The 21,788-nt window shown below is 47.0% G+C and overlaps 1 protein-coding gene across 2 annotated transcripts in view; it reads left to right on the top strand.

Annotated features, from left to right (window-relative positions):
* LRRK1 (leucine rich repeat kinase 1) overlaps positions 1 to 21,788 on the top strand; it is a 121,056-nt gene that overhangs the window by 58,063 nt on the left and 41,205 nt on the right. For both annotated transcript variants that reach the window (XM_077263353.1, XM_077263354.1), the window contains 6 exons: positions 1,166 to 1,345; positions 5,877 to 6,022; positions 14,848 to 15,074; positions 15,156 to 15,280; positions 15,386 to 15,549; positions 20,301 to 20,438. In XM_077263353.1, coding sequence (XP_077119468.1) covers positions 1,166 to 1,345; positions 5,877 to 6,022; positions 14,848 to 15,074; positions 15,156 to 15,280; positions 15,386 to 15,549; positions 20,301 to 20,438 — 980 coding nt within the window. The remainder of the gene's footprint in view (positions 1 to 1,165; positions 1,346 to 5,876; positions 6,023 to 14,847; positions 15,075 to 15,155; positions 15,281 to 15,385; positions 15,550 to 20,300; positions 20,439 to 21,788) is intronic.

Raw genomic sequence — 21,788 nt, 5'->3', positions numbered from 1 at the left:
GGTTTTCACTTTAACAGTCCATGTGGTTTATTATGGAGTCATAAGCCACAGAAATATGAACGACAAGCAAACAGTCTTTACATCAATCTTCACATCATAGTATACAGCTTTGAAACGCGGTCACTAAACACGCCGAACCTCTGTGTCCAGTTATCGTGGGTGACCGCACCCCACACAGTTCATTAATGTCCATGGAGTACAATAGGCACCAACATACGACATTACGATTGCAGTCTCTAATCATGCTGGACTTTACTCCGTCCAGTTACCATGGGTGACTGCACGGTTCCCCATATGCTGGGTTACCTTCCAGGAGCTCTTGCTCCATACGCTGACTCCTGTCAGTACTCTCTCAGGGAAGCTGCCAAACTGGGATCACCGTCCCGGGCAATGCCTTGCTCACCAGGCCACCTGACAGTCCAGATCCTCAGACGGGCTGTAGCTTCCCCAAACGCAGTGCCATCACGGACTCTGCACACGCGTCCTCTCTGTGCGCTATTCAGGACATCAATCCCCATCTGGGACCATCCAACACACAAGCCCCCAGGTCCAAGGCCTCCCCCATGTGCTCTTCAGGGATCTAGTCCTACTCCCAGGACCTCCCAACACAGAGACCCTCCAGGACCTGGCACACAGACCACTCAGGTCCATCCATCTTTCTTCCCATGTGACCCACATGGTCACATTTTATACTTGTAGCCACTCCCATAGGTGGGAGGTGTGTGTGGCTATTTCAACCATTACAACTACAGATAGGCCTCCATGCATATCCTGAGAAGCACATGCAGCGTCCCCTAGCTGTAACAGGGGTCACTGCATCACACCTCCTATATAGAGTTGCAATGGTAACAGAATGATTTTGTAGCTTCTAGAAGTAGAAACATAACCTAGTACACTCTTGCAACTTTTCTATATTTCTTGCCTACATTAAGTAACTTGGCAAGAAGTAAAGGGTTTGTGGAAGGGAGTCTGGATGCAGGATGGGACTACATGGTTTGTAGTCTCCTACCATGGAGACGCACAGGTCTGCCGAGGTACTGTACTGAGGAAACTGTAGGCATTTTTAAATGGCTGCTTTCCATAAAGCTCACTTAAATAATCCACAAATGTCAATTATGTGCTACTACATGGTGACCTTGTAATGTAACCTGATGTTGCCTTTCAGATGCATGCAGTCATAAGCCTCTCTTGAACTGGCTTCTGGTGTCTTGCTGTGAGCAGGGTCATCTCAGCCTAGTGAAACTCCTAATCCTCACCTATCATGCCGACCCAGATTGCTATGCAACAAGAAATAACGAGTTTCCAGTTCTCCGCAAATTACCTCTTTATGCCACCTGTATGGCAGGTAATGTATAAATCCAGATTTCTCTTCCTATCCTAACATCTCACTAAAGTAAGAAAGCTAATATCAAATAGAAAGTGGAGGCATCTGAAGAAAAGTAAGAAAGCTACAAGGTTGTGTAGTTTATTATCTAAGAATTGTGACGGGATTCATGGAGAAGAGGAGGATTTTTACAGCCCTCCTAAAAATTTGTACATGGGTGTCAAGTCTGGGGAAGAGCATTCCGAAGACGAGGTGCAACACAGGAGAAGACTTTGGTATAAATTTCGGAGGTGGTCAGCACAGATGAAGGGATTAAAGATGACAGATGGGTGGTCCTGAATGTTGGGTAAAGAAGTTTTAGGTGAATCCTGGATGAGAAGATTGACCAGGACCTACTAATAAAGATTAGTCTGATGATGGCTGTGTTATATGATTGCCCCAGAACCATCCTGTGTAAGAGTGACCTGCCCTTAGAGTTTTGCAATAGTGTAAAGATGACAAATTAGCGGTTTATCTAGTAAGAATGGAGTAGATAATGTGGGAGGAAGTTATTACGAGGGACTTTTAAAAGGCAATCTGTCACCAGGTTTCTATTACTCACCTAACCTCAGCATAATGTAGCAGCTTAGACCGTGACTCCAGCAAGGTGTCTGCTATTGGGCTACTTGCTGCAGGATTGCCAAACATTTTCTCTGCGAGTGATCTACCAGTTCTGAGTGCTGAGCTCTGTATAACCCGCCCACACCACTGATTAGCAACTTCCTGTGTACACTGTGCATAGGCAGTCAGTGGTGTGGGCGGAGGCTATACAGAGCTCATTAATATGGATAACTAGTTTAATAGTACTTTAGTATTAATCTCCTGCTGGTGCAAATTGCCTCTTCAGAGAGGAAGAGGACTAGAACTTCAGTGCCACCTATAGGAAGTAGCAGTCCTAATGGTCAATATCGACTCTGTAATGAGCCTTGTCACATGACTTGGCATAAAAGCCAAAATCTAAATTTGCAGACACTGTGTTTCAGGGTACTGCCCCTCATCAGTGCAAAGTGTGAGATCTGGTTTGGCTGGGTGAAAGGCGTCTGACCGGGCTCCAAGGGGTAACGTTTATCCTTGCAGAGACTGAAGAGACAATTTGCATATTTCCCAGAGGAGTATTACGGCTTAAAAGTCCTCACCTTGGCATGTCAGGCTTGACATGTCAATCTCCGCAAGGAGAAACGTTACCCCTTGGATCTCCTGCTGTTGAAAGAGTGATTTTATGAAAACTACAGTAAGCAGCCCAGTAAGTAACACATCACTGGAATCAGGCTCTCTGCCCCTACTTTATGCTACTCTCAAATTAGGTGGCAAAATACTGGTGACACATTCCCTATAAAGTCATTTTTCCTTGTGATTGTGTTGTCATTTTTTGCCCCAAATGTATCAAAGTCCTGCCATGTATTGATACATTTGGCACATTAAGGTATTACTCTTGTGTTCAGAAACATTACTGTAGTGTAATGCCATCTCTATACTGGAGTGTGTTTGCAATTTTTCATAAGCCATAAAATTCACTAATAGTAAATCTGGCTGAACCCCTATTTGCATCCCTGACCACGCACCCTTTTTTTTTTAACCCCTTCGTGACAGAGCCAATTTTTCCAATTCTGACCACTGTCGCTTTATGAGGTTATAGCTCAGGAATGCTTCAACGGATCCTGATGATTCTGAGACTGTTTTTCTCGTGACATATTGTACTTCATGTTAGTTGTAAAATTTATTCGATATTACTTGCGTTTATTTATAAAAAATACCAGAAATTTGGCAAAAATTTTGCAATTTTCAAACTTTTTATTTTTGTGCCCTTAAATCAGAGTCATGTCACACAACATAGTTAATAAATAACATTTCCCACATGTTTACTATACATCAGCACAATTTTAGAAACATTTTTTTTTTTTTGTTAGGACGTTTATAAGGGTTAAAAGTTGACCAGCGATTTCTCATTTTTCCAATAAAATTTACAAAGCCATTTTTTAAGGGACCACATCACATTTGAAGTGAGCTTGGGGGGTCTATGTAACAGAAAATACCCAAAAATGACACCATTCTAAAAACTGCACCCGTCAAGGTGCGCAAACCCACATTCAAGAAGTTTAATAACCCTTCAGGTTCTTCATGAGAACTAAAGCAATGTGGAAGGGAAAAAAATAACATTTTACTTTATTTATTTTTTTTTTTCACAAAAAAATAAATTTAGACCCAAACTTTTTTATTTTACCAAGGGTATCAAGAGAAAATGGATTACAAAATTTGTTGTCCTATTTGTCCTGAGTACACAGATACCCCATATGTGCGGGAAATCCACTTTGGGCGCATGGCAGGGCTCAGAAGGGAAGGAGCACTGTTTGACTTTTTGAACGCAAAAATGGCTGGAATCTATGGCAGACACCTTGTTGCGTTTGAGGACCCCTGATGTGCCTAAACAGTGGAAACTCCCCCAATTCTAACTCCAACCCTAAAACAGCTGTATACCCAACCTAATCCTTAATCCTTATAACCAGAGGTGTCAAACTGCATTCCTCGAGGGCCGCAAACAGGTCATGTTTTCAGGATTTCCTTAGCATTCCACAAGGTGCTGGAATCATTCTGTGCAGATGATTAAATTATCACCTGTGCAATATAAGGAAATCCTGAAAACATGACCTGTTTGCGGCCTTCGAGGAATGCAGTTTGACACCTCTGCTTATAACCATAACCCTAACCCCAACACAGCCCTAATCCCAACCCCAACCTGAACCCTAGCTGCAAAGAATGGAAAAAAATTATATTTTATTTTATTATTTTTATCTAACTAAGGTGGTGACAAAGGGGGGTTTGATTTACTATTTTTTTTTATTTTGGTCACTGTGCTAGACCCTATCACATTAATCAAAATGAACCAATAGGAAAATGCTCCTATGGTTGCCAGGTACCTGCCGGTAGATCTCGGTGGGCACACTGCTCATGCACCGTCATTTTCTTCCAGGAAGGTGACGTGGAGGGCCAGGGGGCAGAGCAGGAGGGTGGCTCGAGGGACACCATTTATCTCTCCTCTGGTATCTTAGATCATATCAGAGGAGAGAGAAATGAATGGAAAGTTGGACTTCTTTTTTTGTGTGTGATCGCCGTTATTCAGTGAATAGCAGCGATCACGTGACAGGCGACGGTAAAAAATAGTCCCAAATCATGTTTTCGGGGTCTCAGCTACCCCTAGTAGCGAATACCCCAGAGATATTCCGACGCTGGGGGGTGCTTTACACTTATTTCTCAGCACCGTTAAAAAAAGCGGGCCTGAGGCATAGGGCCCCTTAGCTGCTTCTGTTAAAAGGCGTATCGGCAGTCATTAAGAGGTTAAACTGCCAAAAGCTTAGTAAAATTTGACAAAATCACAAAAATGGTGTAATGGTAAAATGTACTACTTTATTACTCCAAAAACCTTGTTCAAAGGCCTTTTTACATGCCTCCCTATAGATCTGGTTTAAAGTGAACCTGTCAGCAGTTTTGGCCGATATAAGATACGGCCATCATCTTTCAGGGCTGATATACAGCATTCTATAATGCGTTATATAAGCCCCCAACCCAACCTGGAAGAAATGAAAAATAAGTTTTATTATACTCACCTGGGGGCGGTCCGGTCCGATGGGTTTCGCTGGTCTTGGTCTGGTGCCTCCCATCTGCTTATGATCCCCGTCCTCCTGCTTGCTTCGTGTGAATGGTGCTTCCCTACGTCATCCACACAGGCTCCCTGGCCTCGTTCCCCTGCGCAGGCGTACTTATCTGCCTTGTTAAGGGCAGAGCAAAGTACTCCAGTGTGCAGGTGCCGGAAAAGGTCAAAGAGCCCTGGCACCTGTGCACTGCAGTACTTTGCTCTGCCCTCAACAGGGCAGGTAGGTACGCCTGTGCAGGAGCGCGATGCAAGCAGGAGGGCGGCGATAATAAGAAGATGGGAGGCACCGGACCAAGACCAGCAAAACCCCTCGGACCGGACACCCCGCAGGTGAGTATAATAAAAGTTATTTTTCTTCTCTTACAGGTGGGGTTGAGGTCAGATATACAGCATTATAGAATGCTGTATATAAGCCCTGAAAAGTGATGGCCGTATCTCCTATCGGCCAAAACTGCTGACAGGTTCCCTTTAATTTGCCACAATATTTTGCAGCACTTATTTTAGAGATTACAGAGAATCCGACATTACAAAGTGGTCCACCAGATGGGGGTTTCTCCCAAAATCATTGACAATCATTATTTAGTGCCTATTATAGAGTTTATATAGGGTATTTCTATTCATGAAAAGGTGGACGGCCTCATAGTGATCTCTGGGCTGAGCAGGTTTATACGAGGCAGTGGTAGACATTTCCATCTGCACTTTGCACCTGTATTAATCATCGGCAGAGGAAATATATGAGGAGCCGTGCACAGCCCGCTTCCTGCAGGTCTGTGGGAAGAAACGACTCTTCCCTTTTTGCCTCTGCCCACCGGTGTGATGGAAGACTTGTCAGTAATCGCTTTCTTATTTTGGTGACTGTTCCAGGCCATGAAGACATTGCTGAGTTCTTACTTCAGAACGGAGCTGGTTTCTGTTCGTACATATTGATGGACAACCCTGAACTGACCCAAAAACTTCTGAGGAAGAGAAGCCATAGCGACCCCTCTGTGCTCGACAACCAGGCAGCATCAGTGAGTTTTTGTGGTTTCAGAAGATGGGTTTTCATATTTAACTGCTTAGTATTGTACTGTAATCTGGATATGGATGCCGTTACTAAAATAGTGTTCACAGCCCCCCCCCAAAACCTGATTGTCTGCCATTATTTCTCACATTAGGTACTGTACGTAGATCATCACTTAAAGGGAACCTGTCATGTAATATAATGCTATTAGCTTATAGATATAGGGTTAATCTGCAGGTCAGTAGTGTTCGGGCACTGTGTGGCGCCGGCTCTGAAAGCCCCGCTGCCAGGAGGAAATTAACTGTATTACCCCCAGCAGTGTTTAGCATACAGTCATAGGGGTGCAGTCTGTCACCGCTCTGTGTATAGAGAGCAGCGGCTGTAACTGCCCTGGTACTGACTGACACGTTGCTCAGCATCCGAGCCGGTTGTCAGCTGTCAGTCAGTGTTGGGGCAGCGCCTACAGAGCAGTGACGGAACCTTTGCTCATCATTTGGACTTGTTGTCAGTCAGTGCGGGGGCCGAGGTTACTGCCGCTGCTCTCTGTATACACAGCGGTGACTAAAACATTGCCGGCACTTCCTCTGTGACTGGTAGCCTAACACTGACTGGGGATAAAGTTAATTTCCTCCCGGCAGCGGGGCTCTCGGTGCCAAAGCGGCACAGTGTCAGAACACTATTAACCTGCAGATTAAGAGGTTCCTTTTAAGTTGGACACATTATCTGTGTCTGTGGAAAGCTTTGTGTGATACTTTTTCTGTGTTTTATGCCCCGTACCTCATGAGTATCTAATATGTGACAGATCCCTTCCTAAATTCCTTATGCGTATTCATTTATCTCCTGTTAGCGCCAACATATCATCACCACTCGCATATAATGCAATTATTCACTCTCAATCTATTGCTAGGGCAGTTTTATTTTATTCTATGGAGGTGACAGTGGAAGAAGCATTTCTTGTAAAAATGGCCAAAACACGGAGAACATGGAAAGCTGTGCAGATGTTGCATTGAAACCCTAGATCTTTGTTCTGTACACAGTAACGTCACAGCCCCGAATTGAGATACATTTATACATTTCATATTTGGTTTAATTTTTTTTTTCGTTTGGATCTGAAAACCTCCCCAGACTCCCACGCACCCACCATATGCTAAAAAAAGTATTTTTGGCACACCCTGGGCCATATGATTTGCATACAATTTCCTCTGTAAAGGAACGCATACTCTTCAAGGGGACACAGTACGTTTTTTTTTAACATTGGGAGGGAATGGCTGACGTATGTCACTTAATGCTATGCCATGGCAGATTATAGTGGCTTCTGTCAGAACTCACTGCTGACATATCGCTAAGGTGAAATGCAAGAGGAAAAGTGAATGAACCTGTTAAGAGGTGACGAAGCGTCCATCTGCCCCTGTAGACATAAAGCCAATTGGCCCAAGAATGAGCAAATTGCTTGTTCAACTGATCAGACATAAAAAGCAAGGGGGTTGGCAGCACATTGCTCTATGTAAAATAGGGGAAGTGCTGGCGACGCCATGCATGGGGATTGAACAGACATCTTACAGCTCAGTCTGCGCAATACAGTCTGAGCTTTGATCGACTTATGTGTAGGTAATCGCTCATAGGCTGAAACCTGCCTGGTTAGTTGGGCTTCACATAGGACCTGTCCCTAGGTCAAGTGTTCTGTGTTTGCTCTTACTTTATTCCCACTGCTCCAGTGACTATTATTTTTTTTTTATTATTATTAAATCTGCCATTTGGTTCCAGAGATATGGGCCTTTACTCGGACTCCCATGACAGCACGACGACGACGAGAGAGGGGATCCGCCCATTAGGAACAGGAAACCTACAGATACAAAAGGGCGGCACCTCTCCCCTGCATCAGTTGGTTTCCTGTTCCTAAAGGGACAGGTGCCTACAGATTAACTAAAGGAGCCCAGGCCGGCCGGACCGAATCTGGTAGCGGGGGGTCTCCTACCTCGGCCGGTGCGGAGAGCCCTGGAGACGCCACGGTGGTCCTGGCTGGACTGCACGCGGTGGCGTTCGCAGCAGGGAGCGGAGTCCGGAGGATTTCCTGCCTCCATCAGCGTCGGCGCCGGTAAGTATACCCATTGGTGGTGCAGCGGTGCGGTGAATGTGGGGTGCCGGCGTCAGGGTTGTCTGGGTGAACTCCCGGAGCGCTGCGGTCCGTTCCCGGCGTCCTGCACCGCTCTCAGCGTGTGCTGGAGCGTTTCCGGGTGCAGTGACGTGAGGGGGCGGAGTTAGCAGCCGCTTCCGGGTCGCCGGGTGTCTGCGCATGCGCAGTCGATCCAAGATGGCGGCGCCCATAGCATCCTGATGCCGGTTTTCTCCCACATGGTTCCTGCCTCCCTGCGGTATCCTGAGCCAATGGGGCAGCGTCTGACCTATCTGCTGACCGGATCCAAGGGGGATTTAAGCAGGTGACAACTACAGAGCCCTGCTTTTGGTCGCAAATCATCATGGAGAGTGGTGGTAAGCAGCAGCAGCAGCAGCAGCAGCAGCTGGATGAGGTGCGTCAGAAGCCCAAAGACAGAAGCGACCAGTCCAGTCGAAGAAGCTCGTCCGCAAAAGGATCCAGAGCTTCGACTAGGAAAGAACCCCCTCGTATTCCGGTATTTACTTTGGCGCACGGGTAAGTGATCTACGTGAAAGTTCACTCTGTGACGCAGGCCCCCTATACTTTATCATTCTAGGGGAAGAAAAGCAAGAACAAGTCAAGGCATAAGGAATGTGCCCTCTGTGGGGTCCCCTTACCTGATTCTTGCCCCAAAAAATTATGTGCCCCCTGTATACAACAGACGGTGAGGTCTACAGGAGTGGTTGGGTGGAAGTGACATTAGGTCAGATAGTAGTTATCACCTATATTGTCCTCCCCTAGGTAGCGGAAGAATCTGTGAGTGCGGCTAACCTGAAAGAAATGATCCGTTTGGAAGTAAGGGAATCCTTACGGTCCCTGTCCCAAGCGGGAGGTTCCAAACATAGGACCCCCCTGGACTCTAATTCTTCGGAGGAAGAAAAAGAAGAGGGTGCCTATCACTCAAGTCCTTCCTCCTCTTCATCAGATGAGGAGTCTGGACGATTCTGTCTACCCCTGGATAGAATTGACAAAGTCGTCAAGTCTGTTAGAGGCACAATGGGGATAGAAGAGCCCAAACCGCAGCCCTCAAAGCAGGATATGATGTTCAGCGGATTGGATCGTAAGAAACATAGATCTTTCCCGGTGAACGAAAAGATCCAAGACCTGATTCTCCGAGAATGGAAGAAACCCGAGAAAAAGGGTTCCTTACCGCCAGCGTTAAAACGCAGGTACCCTTTCGACGATCCGGTTGTGGAAACATGGGATAAAGCCCCTAAGCTGGATGCGGCGGTGGCAAAAGCGTCGAAGAAGGCCTCATTGCCATTTGAGGATATGGGGACCCTCAAAGACCCCCTTGACAGAAAGGCAGATGCTTTTCTTAAAGGAACCTGGGAGACGGCGGCAGGATCTCTAAGACCAGCAGTTGCCGCGACTTGTACAGCCAGGTCTTTAATGGTCTGGCTGGATCAGTTAGAGTCCCAGCTCAAGGACGGCGCTTCCAGAGATTCCATTCTGAAGGCTTTACCAACAATGCAGAATGCTGCGGCCTTTCTGTCAGACGCATCTGTGGACTCAGTCAGGATGGCGGCTAGAGCGGCAGGACTCTCCAACGCGGCTCGTAGAGCTTTATGGTTGAAGTGCTGGTCTGGCGACATTCAATCCAGAACTAAACTCTGCGCCATTCCGTGTAAAGGAGAATATCTCTTTGGACCAACTCTGGATGAGTTGCTGGAGAAAGCGGGGGATGATAAGAAGAAATTTCCCAATCCATCTTCAGCATCCTACCGCAGACCCTTTATTAAAAGGAGATTTGGTCGCGGGAAAAGACGCGGATCCTCACCCTCTAGAGAGAGTTTTAGATGGGAGGACAGACGCGGAAGAGGTACGGGCTATATGTTTCGCCGTTCCTCGAAAGAACAGAAAAAACCGGACCAATGACTAGCGGTCCCCGTGGGGGGTAGACTGTCAGCATTCTCATCAGCTTGGTTTGACATTACAAACAGTAAATGGGTCCGAGGCATCATAGCGAAAGGTCTAAGACTTGACTTTGATCACTGGCCTCGAGATAAATTTAATTTAACCCCTTTACGTTCCTCCCCCCTTGAGCAAGCAGCCTTGGAAGCAGAGGTCACCAACTTATGCTTCAAGAATGTTTTGGTTGAAATTCCAGTATCAGAAAGAGGGAGAGGATTTTACTCTCCTCTCTTTCTGATCAAGAAGCCAGACGGATCATTTAGAACGATCATAAATCTTAAAGGCCTTAATAATTTTCTGACCAATGAATCGTTCAAGATGGAATCAATTGGTTCAGCAATAAAGATGTTGTTTAAACACTGCTTCATGGTAGTTGTAGATCTAAAGGACGCGTACTATCATGTCCCAATACATGAAGACTTTCAGAGATTCCTGAGGGTAGCTGTGTCAATGGGGGGACAAATTCGTCATTTCCAGTTTAGAGCTCTTCCCTTTGGCTTATCAGCGGCTCCTAGGGTGTTTACCAAGATAGTGGCCGAAGTCATGGCGCACTTACGAGAGTCTGACATCTTAATTGTCCCCTATTTGGATGATTTCCTTATAGTTGGGAATTCAGCAGACCATTGCCTCTCTCAGCTACAGACAACCACAACCAAGCTTGAGCATCTGGGGTGGATTGTGAATTATGAAAAATCTCGATTACAGCCCCAGAAAATACAGAGATTCTTAGGACTGTTGTTAAATTCAGAAACCCAACAGTGTTGTCTTCCGCCCGACAAGTTATTACACATCCAACAACAGGTGTCTAGAGCAACTGATAATCCATCCATGACACTTAGACAGGCTATGTCACTGTTAGGATCTCTAACCTCGTGCATTCCTGCTGTCCGGTGGGCCCAATTTCACACCAGACCCTTACAATCCGAGGTACTGGTTAATGACAGAATCTTGCAAGGCTCCTTGCAAAGTCAGGTTACTTTGGGTCCAGAAGCACTGACATCTCTTAGATGGTGGCTAGTCACTGACAATTTATCGGCAGGAGTTCCCTGGGTGACACAGGCGACACGTATTGTAACGACAGACGCTAGCCCTTCAGGTTGGGGAGCACACATGAACGACATGATAGTTCAGGGTCTATGGGACCCCTTAACATCAGCCTCCTCCAACCAAAAAGAATTAATGGCGGTGGAACTGTCAGTTAAAGAATTACTCTCATATCTGCAGGGTCACCACGTCAAGATCCTCTCGGACAACCAGGTGGCGGTCGCGTACATAAATCACCAGGGTGGAACTCGTTCCGAATCATTGATGAGGGTGACAGATCGTCTATTCCAGACTGCGGAAGACCATTTTCTATCTTTAACCGCACTGCACATAAGAGGAAGAGAAAATGTAAAAGCGGACTTTCTAAGCCGCAACACCCTGAGACAAGGGGAGTGGTCTCTAAACAGTCTTGTGTTCGACCAGATTGTCCACAAATGGGGACATCCAGAAGTGGATTTATTTGCCACCAGGGAAAATCGAAAGACAGTAAAATTCTGTTCCCTAAATCCCAGGGAGAATCCTCTAGCGGTAGACGCCCTTCTGATCAGTTGGAACTTTCGGCTGGCTTATGCGTTCCCCCCGCTGGCCTTGATACCTCTGGTAATCAGGAAGATAAGAGAGGATCGGGCAAGAGTTATTTTGATTGCCCCATTTTGGCCCAGAAGGGCCTGGTTCACCTGGCTCAGGATCATGTCAGTGGAGGACCCCTGGGTGCTTCCGGACATCCCAGATTTGCTCCACCAGGGTCCGATCAGCCATCCTCAAGTAAAGAATCTCCATTTAACGGCATGGAGTTTGAGAGGGCGTTACTGAGAGACAAAGGGTTCTCCCCAAATTTGATTGAAACCCTTATGAAAAGTAGGAAGCAGATTACAACAACAATCTATGCTAGAACCTGGCGGAAATTCCTAGCCTCTTCTGACTTTAATTTAGAAGAGGGAATTCCTATAAAACAGATCTTAGAATTCCTGCAAAGGGGCTTAGAGCTAGATCTATCCACTAGTACCTTAAAGGTGCAAGTCTCGGCCCTAGGGGCCTTGTTTTCCTGTAACATCGCCAATAATTATTGGATCTCAAGGTTCATTAAAGCTTCTAGCAGGGCTAGACCCATACATAAGGATAGATCTATGCCGTGGGATCTTAATCTAGTCCTGTCAGCATTGACTAGAGAGCCGTTTGAACCATTACAATCAGCTTCAATCAAGGCCCTATCCCTTAAAACAGCATTTCTGGTAGCGATAACATCTGCCCGTAGGGTAGGGGACATACAAGCTCTCTCCAGAATTTCCCCTTACACAGAGTTTCTGCCAGATAGGGTAGTCCTCAGACCGGACCCAGCCTATTTACCAAAAGTGTCATCACGGTTTCACAGGTCACAGGAGATAGTTTTACCATCCTTTCTTCCCAATCCCTCCAACCCTAAAGAAGAGCTACTCCATACACTAGACGTTAGAAGATGCCTGTTAGAATACATCTCTGTCACTGATACATGGAAAAAAGATAATGCGTTATTTTTATCTTTCCAAAACCCTAGAAAGGGACTCAGAGTATCAAAGTACACACTAGCGAAGTGGATTAGGGAGGCTATCTCTTTGGCTTATACTGCAGGTGGGGGTCCGACTCCGCAGAATCTGAGGGCGCATTCCACCAGAGCCATGGCTACATCCTGGGCGGAAAAATCTGGAGTATCAATCGACCAGATATGTAAGGCGGCCACATGGTCATCCCCGTCCACCTTCTTTAAGCACTATAGGTTGGATTTAGGGGCCTCCTCTGATCTCACCTTCGGGTTAAGGGTGCTGCAAGCTATAGTCCCTCCCTAAGGTAGTGTTACATCTCTGTAATTCTCTCGTCGTGCTGTCATGGGAGTCCGAGTAAAGCATTAAGCTACTTACGGTAGCGGCATTTCTCGGAGGCCCATGACAGCACCCTTAGTTCCCTCCCTATTCACGTGGGGGTTGCACCTCCTATAATGTATATATCTCACGTATGATACCCAGTTCCAATATATGGGTTATAATATTGTATATAAACTGTATATAATGTATATTTTTGTGTGCCACTAACCGCGGTAGTCCTCTCAAGGCTCTGAAATACAACTGATGCAGGGGAGAGGTGCCGCCCTTTTGTATCTGTAGGTTTCCTGTTCCTAATGGGCGGATCCCCTCTCTCGTCGTCGTCGTGCTGTCATGGGCCTCCGAGAAATGCCGCTACCGTAAGTAGCTTAATGCTTTTTATTTACTGTAAACTTATGTTCTTTACCAAGGGGGCGGTAATGCAGATTGGCCTAAAGACACGCCCCAGAGGATCCTGTGTGCCAACCCCTCTTGGAAAAGGCCATAAAAATTAGATGTAGATAAAAAAGCCCATATTGGGAACCTTACGGCTGATTTTAAAAACACAAAAGAGAATATTCTGGGGGCATATCAATAATCTTTAAGTGTTAGTGGACCTTTTATATACATAGCTCTTTTATCGGAGGCCTCACAGAACTAATACCTAAAATACAATTGAGTCTGTCAAAACTGAAATTTTACACTGAAATAAGGAAAGTCCCAGGCAGTGTGGTCAGTTCACTTCCTTAATGGTTACCATCAGTTCACATTTACTGCAGTGAATATTTGCCTTTTCACCAGACGGTGTAAAAATTCCCCAGGTTGTAGCAATGTGTGTCTGTTACAAAGAACAAAAATGGAGACCCGCAGGCAGTAATAATGGACCTCATTATAAACAGAAATAAAGGCCCTGGTGTCCATTATCGGCGCCATCAATATCCCTATTGTCACTGTATATCTGCACAAAGAGATCTGCTGTATGATACAGCTGCAGCCCCTTATGTGTATGTATATATGTATATCTGATATTTACAGGAAATAAAGGGCACGTTACACCCTGTAGAATTCTCTGCAAGGGTGCAGCTTTCCATAAATTGTGCTCTCTGTGAATGAGCTTATGTAAACCCTATTGTCTGCATTGTATTGTAAGGCATTATGGATTTTTGGTGCAGAATCTGCATTAAAAATTGCAGCCACATGTGAACATGGTCTGAAGCTCCCCAACAGGTATAGAAAGGGCTTCTATGCTGAGAACCGTAGGCCTGGATGTCTGAATCAACCTGTCTAGATTTCTGCACGTTCTACCTAAAGAATTGTAATGGCAGAAGGTATACGATAGATATATTATGGCCACTGGGGATCGAGACTGCACTGTAGACTAGTCGGGTCCCCAGTGGTATCTCCTTGGCCGGTGCCCTTGATTGACAGGTTTCTGCTTACTTATATGTATAGGCTGAGACTTGTCAATCATTGGCAGTGGGCGGCGGGAAGCCAAGGACCCGTCTAGCCTACATTGTGGTCTCGGTCCAGAGTTCTCGTTCAAGCATGTTTCTCTCTGATATGCTGACGCGTTTTAGAGTAACACATACATGGGTGAGATCGTACAGCTAGTGCCGATGCATGCTGCCCACGACTTTGGCATCATGTGTCAGGTTCTTTTGAAATGATTGCCTGACCATGCAATACATGGATGCTCTGAGCCTGTGAGAGCCGTTTTTTGTGAGTGGCTCCCCTTTCCAGCTTGTAGAGGAGGTCCTAAGGGGTCCATGAACAGGTTTGCCTGTATAAGTTTTCAAAACCGTGCTAAATATAAAGCAGGCAATGTTTGATAGCTCTTCTCTTGTCCATATGCGAGTAACGGAGACGTGCTCTGTTGTCTTTCTGCAGAGCGTCTGTGTGAAGTGGTCCAGTCTTCGCTTGCCCTGGGTAGATCTTGATTGGTTTATCGACATTTCCTGCCAGATACGAGAGCTGGATATCTCCTCTAATTGCTTGGCTTCCCTCCCATCGGTCGTTCCTTGGGGGCTTCTCAACTTACAGAAGTTGGATCTAAGTGACAACCAGTTATGTGAGCTCCCCAATGTCCAAAGCTCGGAGGAAATCATCTGCTCAGGGTGTGTATGCCGGTACATTCTGGACATGGCACATCTAGTGATTGGTTTGGGGACTTATCTATATGTCCCTGTTGTCTCTAGGTTGCTTGAAGTTGATGTCTCTAATAACAAGCTGACATGTCTGCCCCCGGGGTTTCTTCATCTGATTCGTCTTCAGAAGCTCTGTGCATCCAAGAACTTCTTGGCGACTCTCTTTAGAGATGATGGTACGGGCTCACTATCTATACCTTTATCGCAATATATATATATATATATAATATTTTTGTGTGTTACGGTGCGTGGATTGTTTATGGGTAATATTTCAACTGCAGGAATCAACTGGATTGGTCTGCGGAGGCTACATGATCTCGATGTGTCTGACAACGTGCTGTCGGAGCTCCCTTCCTCCGTCCTACACTGCTTCAAGTCTTTGAAGAGTCTAAATGTTTCTGGTAATAAGCTCAAAATCTTCCCGGAGCCCTGGGCCTGTCCTCTTGTAAGTGAGACCAGAAGCCAGTACATGATATATATGTTATAATATGTATTACTGGGGAGACCCTCTGTTATCTCTCTGCGGAATAATAATCATTTCTGTATATAATCACTTACTCTGTCGCCTCATTGGGGGACACAGGACCATGGGTGTTATGCTGCTGTCCACTAGGAGGCGACACTATGCATAATCTGAAAAAGATTAACTGTGGCTCCTCCTGTGCAGTATATACCCCTGGACGGCATCAGCCTTCTCCAGTTTTTGCTTAGTGTCGCATAGGAGGCACACCTAAAAGATTTTTACTCCGTTTTTTCCGACGGGATTACAGATGAAGAAAAGAGGGTCTCCTGTGAGACTCCCGGCATGGCTCCTTCCTCGGCCCCCTATTATGGGGTGCCCAGTTGAAGTAGAGATGGCTATTCCCCATGTTGCTCCTTCCCCAGTCAGTCCCTCGGGTGCTGGTTCGAAGTCGAGACCCCACCTCCTTCCCCAATTCCTTTTGGTTTCTGGGTTGAGGTCGAGGTGAGGATAAAGGCCCCTGAAGGTGACAACAGCACCCTCCCTATCCCCCTCTGGGGGTATTAGGTTGAGACACCTCAGGTAGGGCCTATACAGGCAGCACTCTACAGCTCCCAGCAATGGGCCAGCACACTGCGCCTGCATCCAGGGACCCCAGCCCAGCTGTGGGCTCCTGTTGGGGCCGGGGGAAGTGCAGGCAGGCATGGCACATACAGACACAGGGCTCCCTGTGCCCCTGTCTCTGCGGCAGCACACAGCTCTATACTGCCTCAGCGAAACCCCTACCGGGCTCCCCCTTCCGCTTATAGCCCCACCGCCATCCTGCCTTTAAATCCGGAGGGGTCCGGTTCAGATCCGACCCCCTCCCGGACTTTCGCGCCGGCCTGGAGCCCTTCTGGGCCTCAGGCATCTAATTTAGGCCCCGGCTTCGGCCTAGCTGAAGCTGCCGCCTCCTCTCCGCCCCCCGGCCCGCCCCCCGGATGACAAATATGACACTCTACAGTGTCATACAGTGGGTGGATCAAGACAGAATGGGCTCGTTTTTACACAGCCTTGCCGCCTTTTTCCAGCTCTCTGCCCCCTTCTCCTCCTTTCCTCTCTGTCTCAGCAGCCATTTTCGGCTGCAGATTAACCCTGCATCTCCCGGTCTGCAGGACCAGGCAGCCAGTCTCCGGGGGGCACAGGACTGTGGATCTTCGGCGCTGGACCTAGGGGCACACTGGTGGGGTAAGATCACAGCTGGGTTTTTTACTCAGCTGTGAATCCATATTACCTATAAGGCTCCTCTATAGGTTTCTCTACCCCTGTAAGGTCCTCTGCTGGCAGCACTTCTGCACTCAGTGCACTATGCCGGGCTCAAGGTCCAAGAGAACCAGGCAGAACTGCTATTATGCATTCTGCACAGCCTGCGGGACCGCTCTCCCCAGTAGTAGCACGTACCCGCATTGTCAGAACTGTATACAAACTAATGTGTCAGAGCCCCAAGAAGCCCCTGCCAATGCCTCGGTGTCTAATGCCACGCCGGAATGGGCTACTCAGATATCGCAATCTATGACGCAGTCTATAGATAACCTAACCTCCTCCACATTGCTTCAGGCTCTGCAGGGTCATGCCCCGGCTATGACCGTTACCCAGCAAAGGGAGAGCTTGACTCAGGAACAAGATGACCCTGGCACATCCACGTCTAGGTCAGGACGCAAGCGGACCCATAGATCAAGTCCATCTGCGTCATCCCATAGCACACGGTTATCCCCCTCTAGGGATAGACACCGTAGCTCCAGGTCATCTAGACCGTCCCATTCCCGGGACAGACAATGCAGATCTCCGCAATCCCCGACCAGAGAAGGCCTCCTCCCCGGCCCACTCAGCAGGGGACGCCTCAGTGATACACAGGATTCGGAAGGCATCTGCGACTCTGACTCAGACAGAGAAACGGAGGGGTCCCTGATCCCAATCCCTCCTAGCAATACAGCGCTAGTTGAGGACATAATTTCATCCATCCATCGGGTGCTGGACACTTCTGATCCGCCACCAGAGGCCCCAGAACATAAGATTTCCTTTGAAGGACCTCTGAAGCCGCCTAAGGTTTTCTCTAACCACCCAGAGTTTAAAGCGATCCTTAAAAAGCAGCTCTCACAGCCTGAGAAAAAATTCGCTAATCGCAAATATCTGGAGGCGAGGTACCCCTTCCCACAGAAGGACACCAAGGAATGGACAGATCCACCTGAAGTGGACCCCCCAGTCTCTAGGCTAGCAGCACCGACCCTCCTTTCACTGCCAGATAGCTCAACCCTCAGGGACGCAGCAGACCGGCAGGTAAAACGCATGGCTCGTTCAATTTTCGAGGCAGCAGGGGCATCCCTGGCTCCCGCGTTCGCCTCAGTTTGGGCTGCCAAGGCCATTCTGGCCTGGGCAAAGAATTTACAAGCTCTCCAAGCATCCGCTCCTGAGCTGTCGGACCAAGCGGTTCAAATAGCAGTTGTAGCAGACTACATGCTCCATGCAGCTCTGGATTCAGCAAGGGGAGTAGCGGGGATAGCATCAAACGCTATCACGATTCGGCGTATCCTCTGGCTGCGGGAATGGAAAGCGGACGCAGCCTCAAAGAAGTCCCTCACGCACCTCCCCTACCTCAGTGGGAGACTTTTCGGTGAACAGTTGGACACTATGATATCCAACGCCACCGGGGGTAAGAGTACTTCTCTTCCCCAACTGAAACCTAAACGCACTTACAAGAAGCGTAACCAAACTCGATTCCGATCCTTTCGGAATTCCTCCGGCTGGTCCTTCTCGCGTCCAGCACAAAATTGTAACCGTTCCCCACGCAGGGACAACTCACGATCGACGCAAAGGTCGGACAAGACCTGGCAGTCAAAAGCAGGCCAGCCTAAGCCCAGAGGAGGAAAATCTCAGACTTTCTCCTCATCATGACTCACGGACTCCGGAAGACACCACACCAGTAGGCGGCCGACTTTTGCTCTTTCATCAAGTCTGGCTGCCTATTACAGAAGACAGGTGGGTCATGGAACTAGTGTCTTCTGGATACAAAATAGACTTCACTTCCAACCATCCTAATTGCACCGGACTGGCCCAGACGCACATGGTACGCCGACATCGTACAACTCACAGCAGACGCCCCCTGACGTCTCCCCGACCGCCACGATCTTCTATCACAAGGCCCGTTCTACCACAAGAACTCAGGGGCTCTCAATTTGACGGCGTGGCCCTTGAGACCTGGGTTCTAACCCAGGCAGGGCTCTCGACGGACGTCATTGGAACCATGATCAGAGCACGGAAACCAGCCTCTGCCAAGATTTATTACCGTACCTGGAAAGCTTTCTTTACCTGGTGCGAATCTCGTGGCCAGATCCCACTCCCTTATTCCCTACCCAAAGTACTTGGTTTTCTCCAATCGGGTCTGGAGGCCAGGCTGTCATTGGGCTCGCTTAAGAGCCAGGAGTCAGCCCTCTCAGTGCTTTTTCAAAGGTGCATTGCTACCAAGCCGCAAGTAAGGACTTTCCTTCAGGGGGTTTCCCGATTGGTTCCCCCCTACAGACGACCACTAGAAACGTGGGACCTCAACCTGGTCCTGACAGCATTGCAGGAACCACCCTTCGAACCCCTTAAGGAGGTCCCGCTCCCCCTTCTTTCCCAGAAGGTGGTTTTCCTGGTGGCAATCACCTCGCTACGCAGGGTGTCTGAACTGACAGCACTCCCCTGCAGATGGCCCTTCCTGGCTTTTCACCAGGACAAGGTAGTTCTTCGTACGGTCCCATCCTTCCTTCCGAAGGTTGTGTCCGACTTCCACGTCAATGAGGAAATTTCACTACCATCCCTTTGTCCGGTTCCGGTTCATAGAGTGGAGAAGGCTCTGCATACGCTTGACCCTGTCAGGGCATTGCATATATACGTGTCTAGGACTGCGTCCTTCCGGAGGTCTGATTCTCTTTTCCTCCTTCCGGAAGGCGGCCACAAGGGTCTGCCAGCTTCCAAAGCTACCCTTGCCAGGTGGATCAAATCCACCATACAAGAGGCCTACCGCCTTAAGAATTCTCCTTCCAGCCGGTATTACGGCACACTCTACACGGGCGGTAGGGGCCTCCTGGGCCATTCGGCACCAGGCTTCGGCACAACAAGTGTGTAAGGCGGCCACTTGGACTAGCTTACACACGTTTACTAAACACTACAGGGTTCATACCCAGTCCTCAGCGGACGCGAGCCTGGGTAGATGTGTCCTGCAGGCGGCGGTGCCCTAAGTATAGGAGCATGTCTGCACAATATTCGTCCATTGCTTCCCCCCATGGTCCTGTGTCCCCCAATGAGGCGACAGAGTAAAGGAGATTTTTGTGTACTCACCGTAAAATCTCTTTCTCTTAGCCTCTAATTGGGGGACACAGCTCCCACCCTGTTGCCCTTTCCGGGCCGTTGTAACTGAGTTTTCATATTGTTTTCTTGAGCTCGTACATAGTTGCCTTCTTACAGGCATAATTATGTTATTCATGTTACGTTCCTCCTACTGCTTTTGCACAAAACTGGAGAAGGCTGATGCCGTCCAGGGGTGTATACTGCATAGGAGGAGCCACAGTTAATCTTTTTCAGATTATGCATAGTGTCGCCTCCTAGTGGACAGCAGCATAACACCCATGGTCCTGTGTCCCCCAATTAGAGGCTAAGAGAAAGAGATTTTTACGGTGAGTACACAAAAATCTCCTTTTCCATATTCTTCTGTCTTTCAGAAATATTGTAAAGCTTCTAGAAATTGTATTGAACTGATCCCAGAGAACCTGACTATCTTTTGGAGGAATCACTTACTAGAAGTAGACTTTTCAGACAATTCCCTGAGGGATGTACCCAAGGACCTGTTCCAGGTGGAGGTAACACGTCATGCCATTTGTTTTGACACCGGTTTGTTACAGTTGTAAAAAAAAAAATTAATAATACAAAAAGTGAATTAATATGGATTTATTAAAGGGAATCTGTTGGTAGGATCAACCCTCTAAGTCATGTATATGGGCATGAAGGTCAGAGGAAGCTGAATAATATGATACTTTGATACCTATGATCCGATATCTTATTCCAGAGAAATCTACGTTTTTCTTATTTGTAAATAAGCTGCTCAAGACCATGGGCCGGACACTGATCTCCCTGAGAATCTGCCTCCAGAGATTATTTTAAAAATAAGGATTTTTACCAGTGTGCTGTGCGATGGCCGCTCTCCTGATCTCACTGCAGAGCTGTGTGTGATTATACCTGACACATCTGCAGATTCCTCTCAGCTTCTATCTCGCAGGCAGCCAGGGTCACAGCAGAGCTGTGAGAGCTGCAGGAAATAGTTCAGTTCTTCTGTTCTGTTAGTTACATGTCTCACACTGGTAACTCTTCAATTTATTTAAGTTAAGCCCTGAAAGCAGATTCTCATGCAGATCAGTGTTCGGCCCATAGATCTGAACAGCTCATTTACATATAAACCCTACAGCTTAGTAGGGTTGAACCTTTAAATTGTGAATTTCTTTTATAACTGTAATTTTTATTAAGTTTTATACATTTTAAACAATGAAAATAAGCACAAAATAATCAGATTTTAACAAACAAAATAGACAAAGCAGAGAATCAATGAGGACTAGGGTACAATAAAGATGGAAAACCTTTCCCTCTAGTTTCAAAACCAATTGCAAGCTAAAACAATAAGGGTATGTGTCCACGTTCAGGATTGCATCAGGATTTGGTCAGGATTTTTCATCAGTATTTGTAAGCCAAAACCAGGAGTGGAACAATTAGAGGAAAAGTATAATAGAAACATATGCACCACTTTTGCATTTATCACCCACTCCTGGTTTTGGCTTACAAATATTGATGAAAAATCCTGACCAAATCATGATGCAATCCTGAACGTGGACACATACCCTAAGACTCAAGTTCCAAATAAGCGATATTAGTTACACCTGATGCCATAGTAAACCGATCCCCTTCCACTGATTAAATTCAAATTTCTTATTTAACAATCGACAAATGGTAAATTGCGCATTTCATTGGGCACCATGAGTAAAATGGTAGTTGCTTCAGAAGCTATTCATAAAATATTTAGTGGCAGTTTATCAAAGATTTTTTTTTTTCTGTTAAAACTACATGTAAAAATTTGGTCACTATTGTTTTTTCACATAATACTGAGATTTTGCTCTAAATTATCTTAAATACTGAGCACCAGTATGTCTGCCTATTCTATC

Source organism: Ranitomeya variabilis, chromosome 5, assembly GCF_051348905.1.
Source record: "Ranitomeya variabilis isolate aRanVar5 chromosome 5, aRanVar5.hap1, whole genome shotgun sequence".
Classification (NCBI taxonomy): domain Eukaryota; kingdom Metazoa; phylum Chordata; class Amphibia; order Anura; family Dendrobatidae; genus Ranitomeya; species Ranitomeya variabilis.
This window is presented reverse-complemented; position numbering and strand designations above follow the sequence as displayed.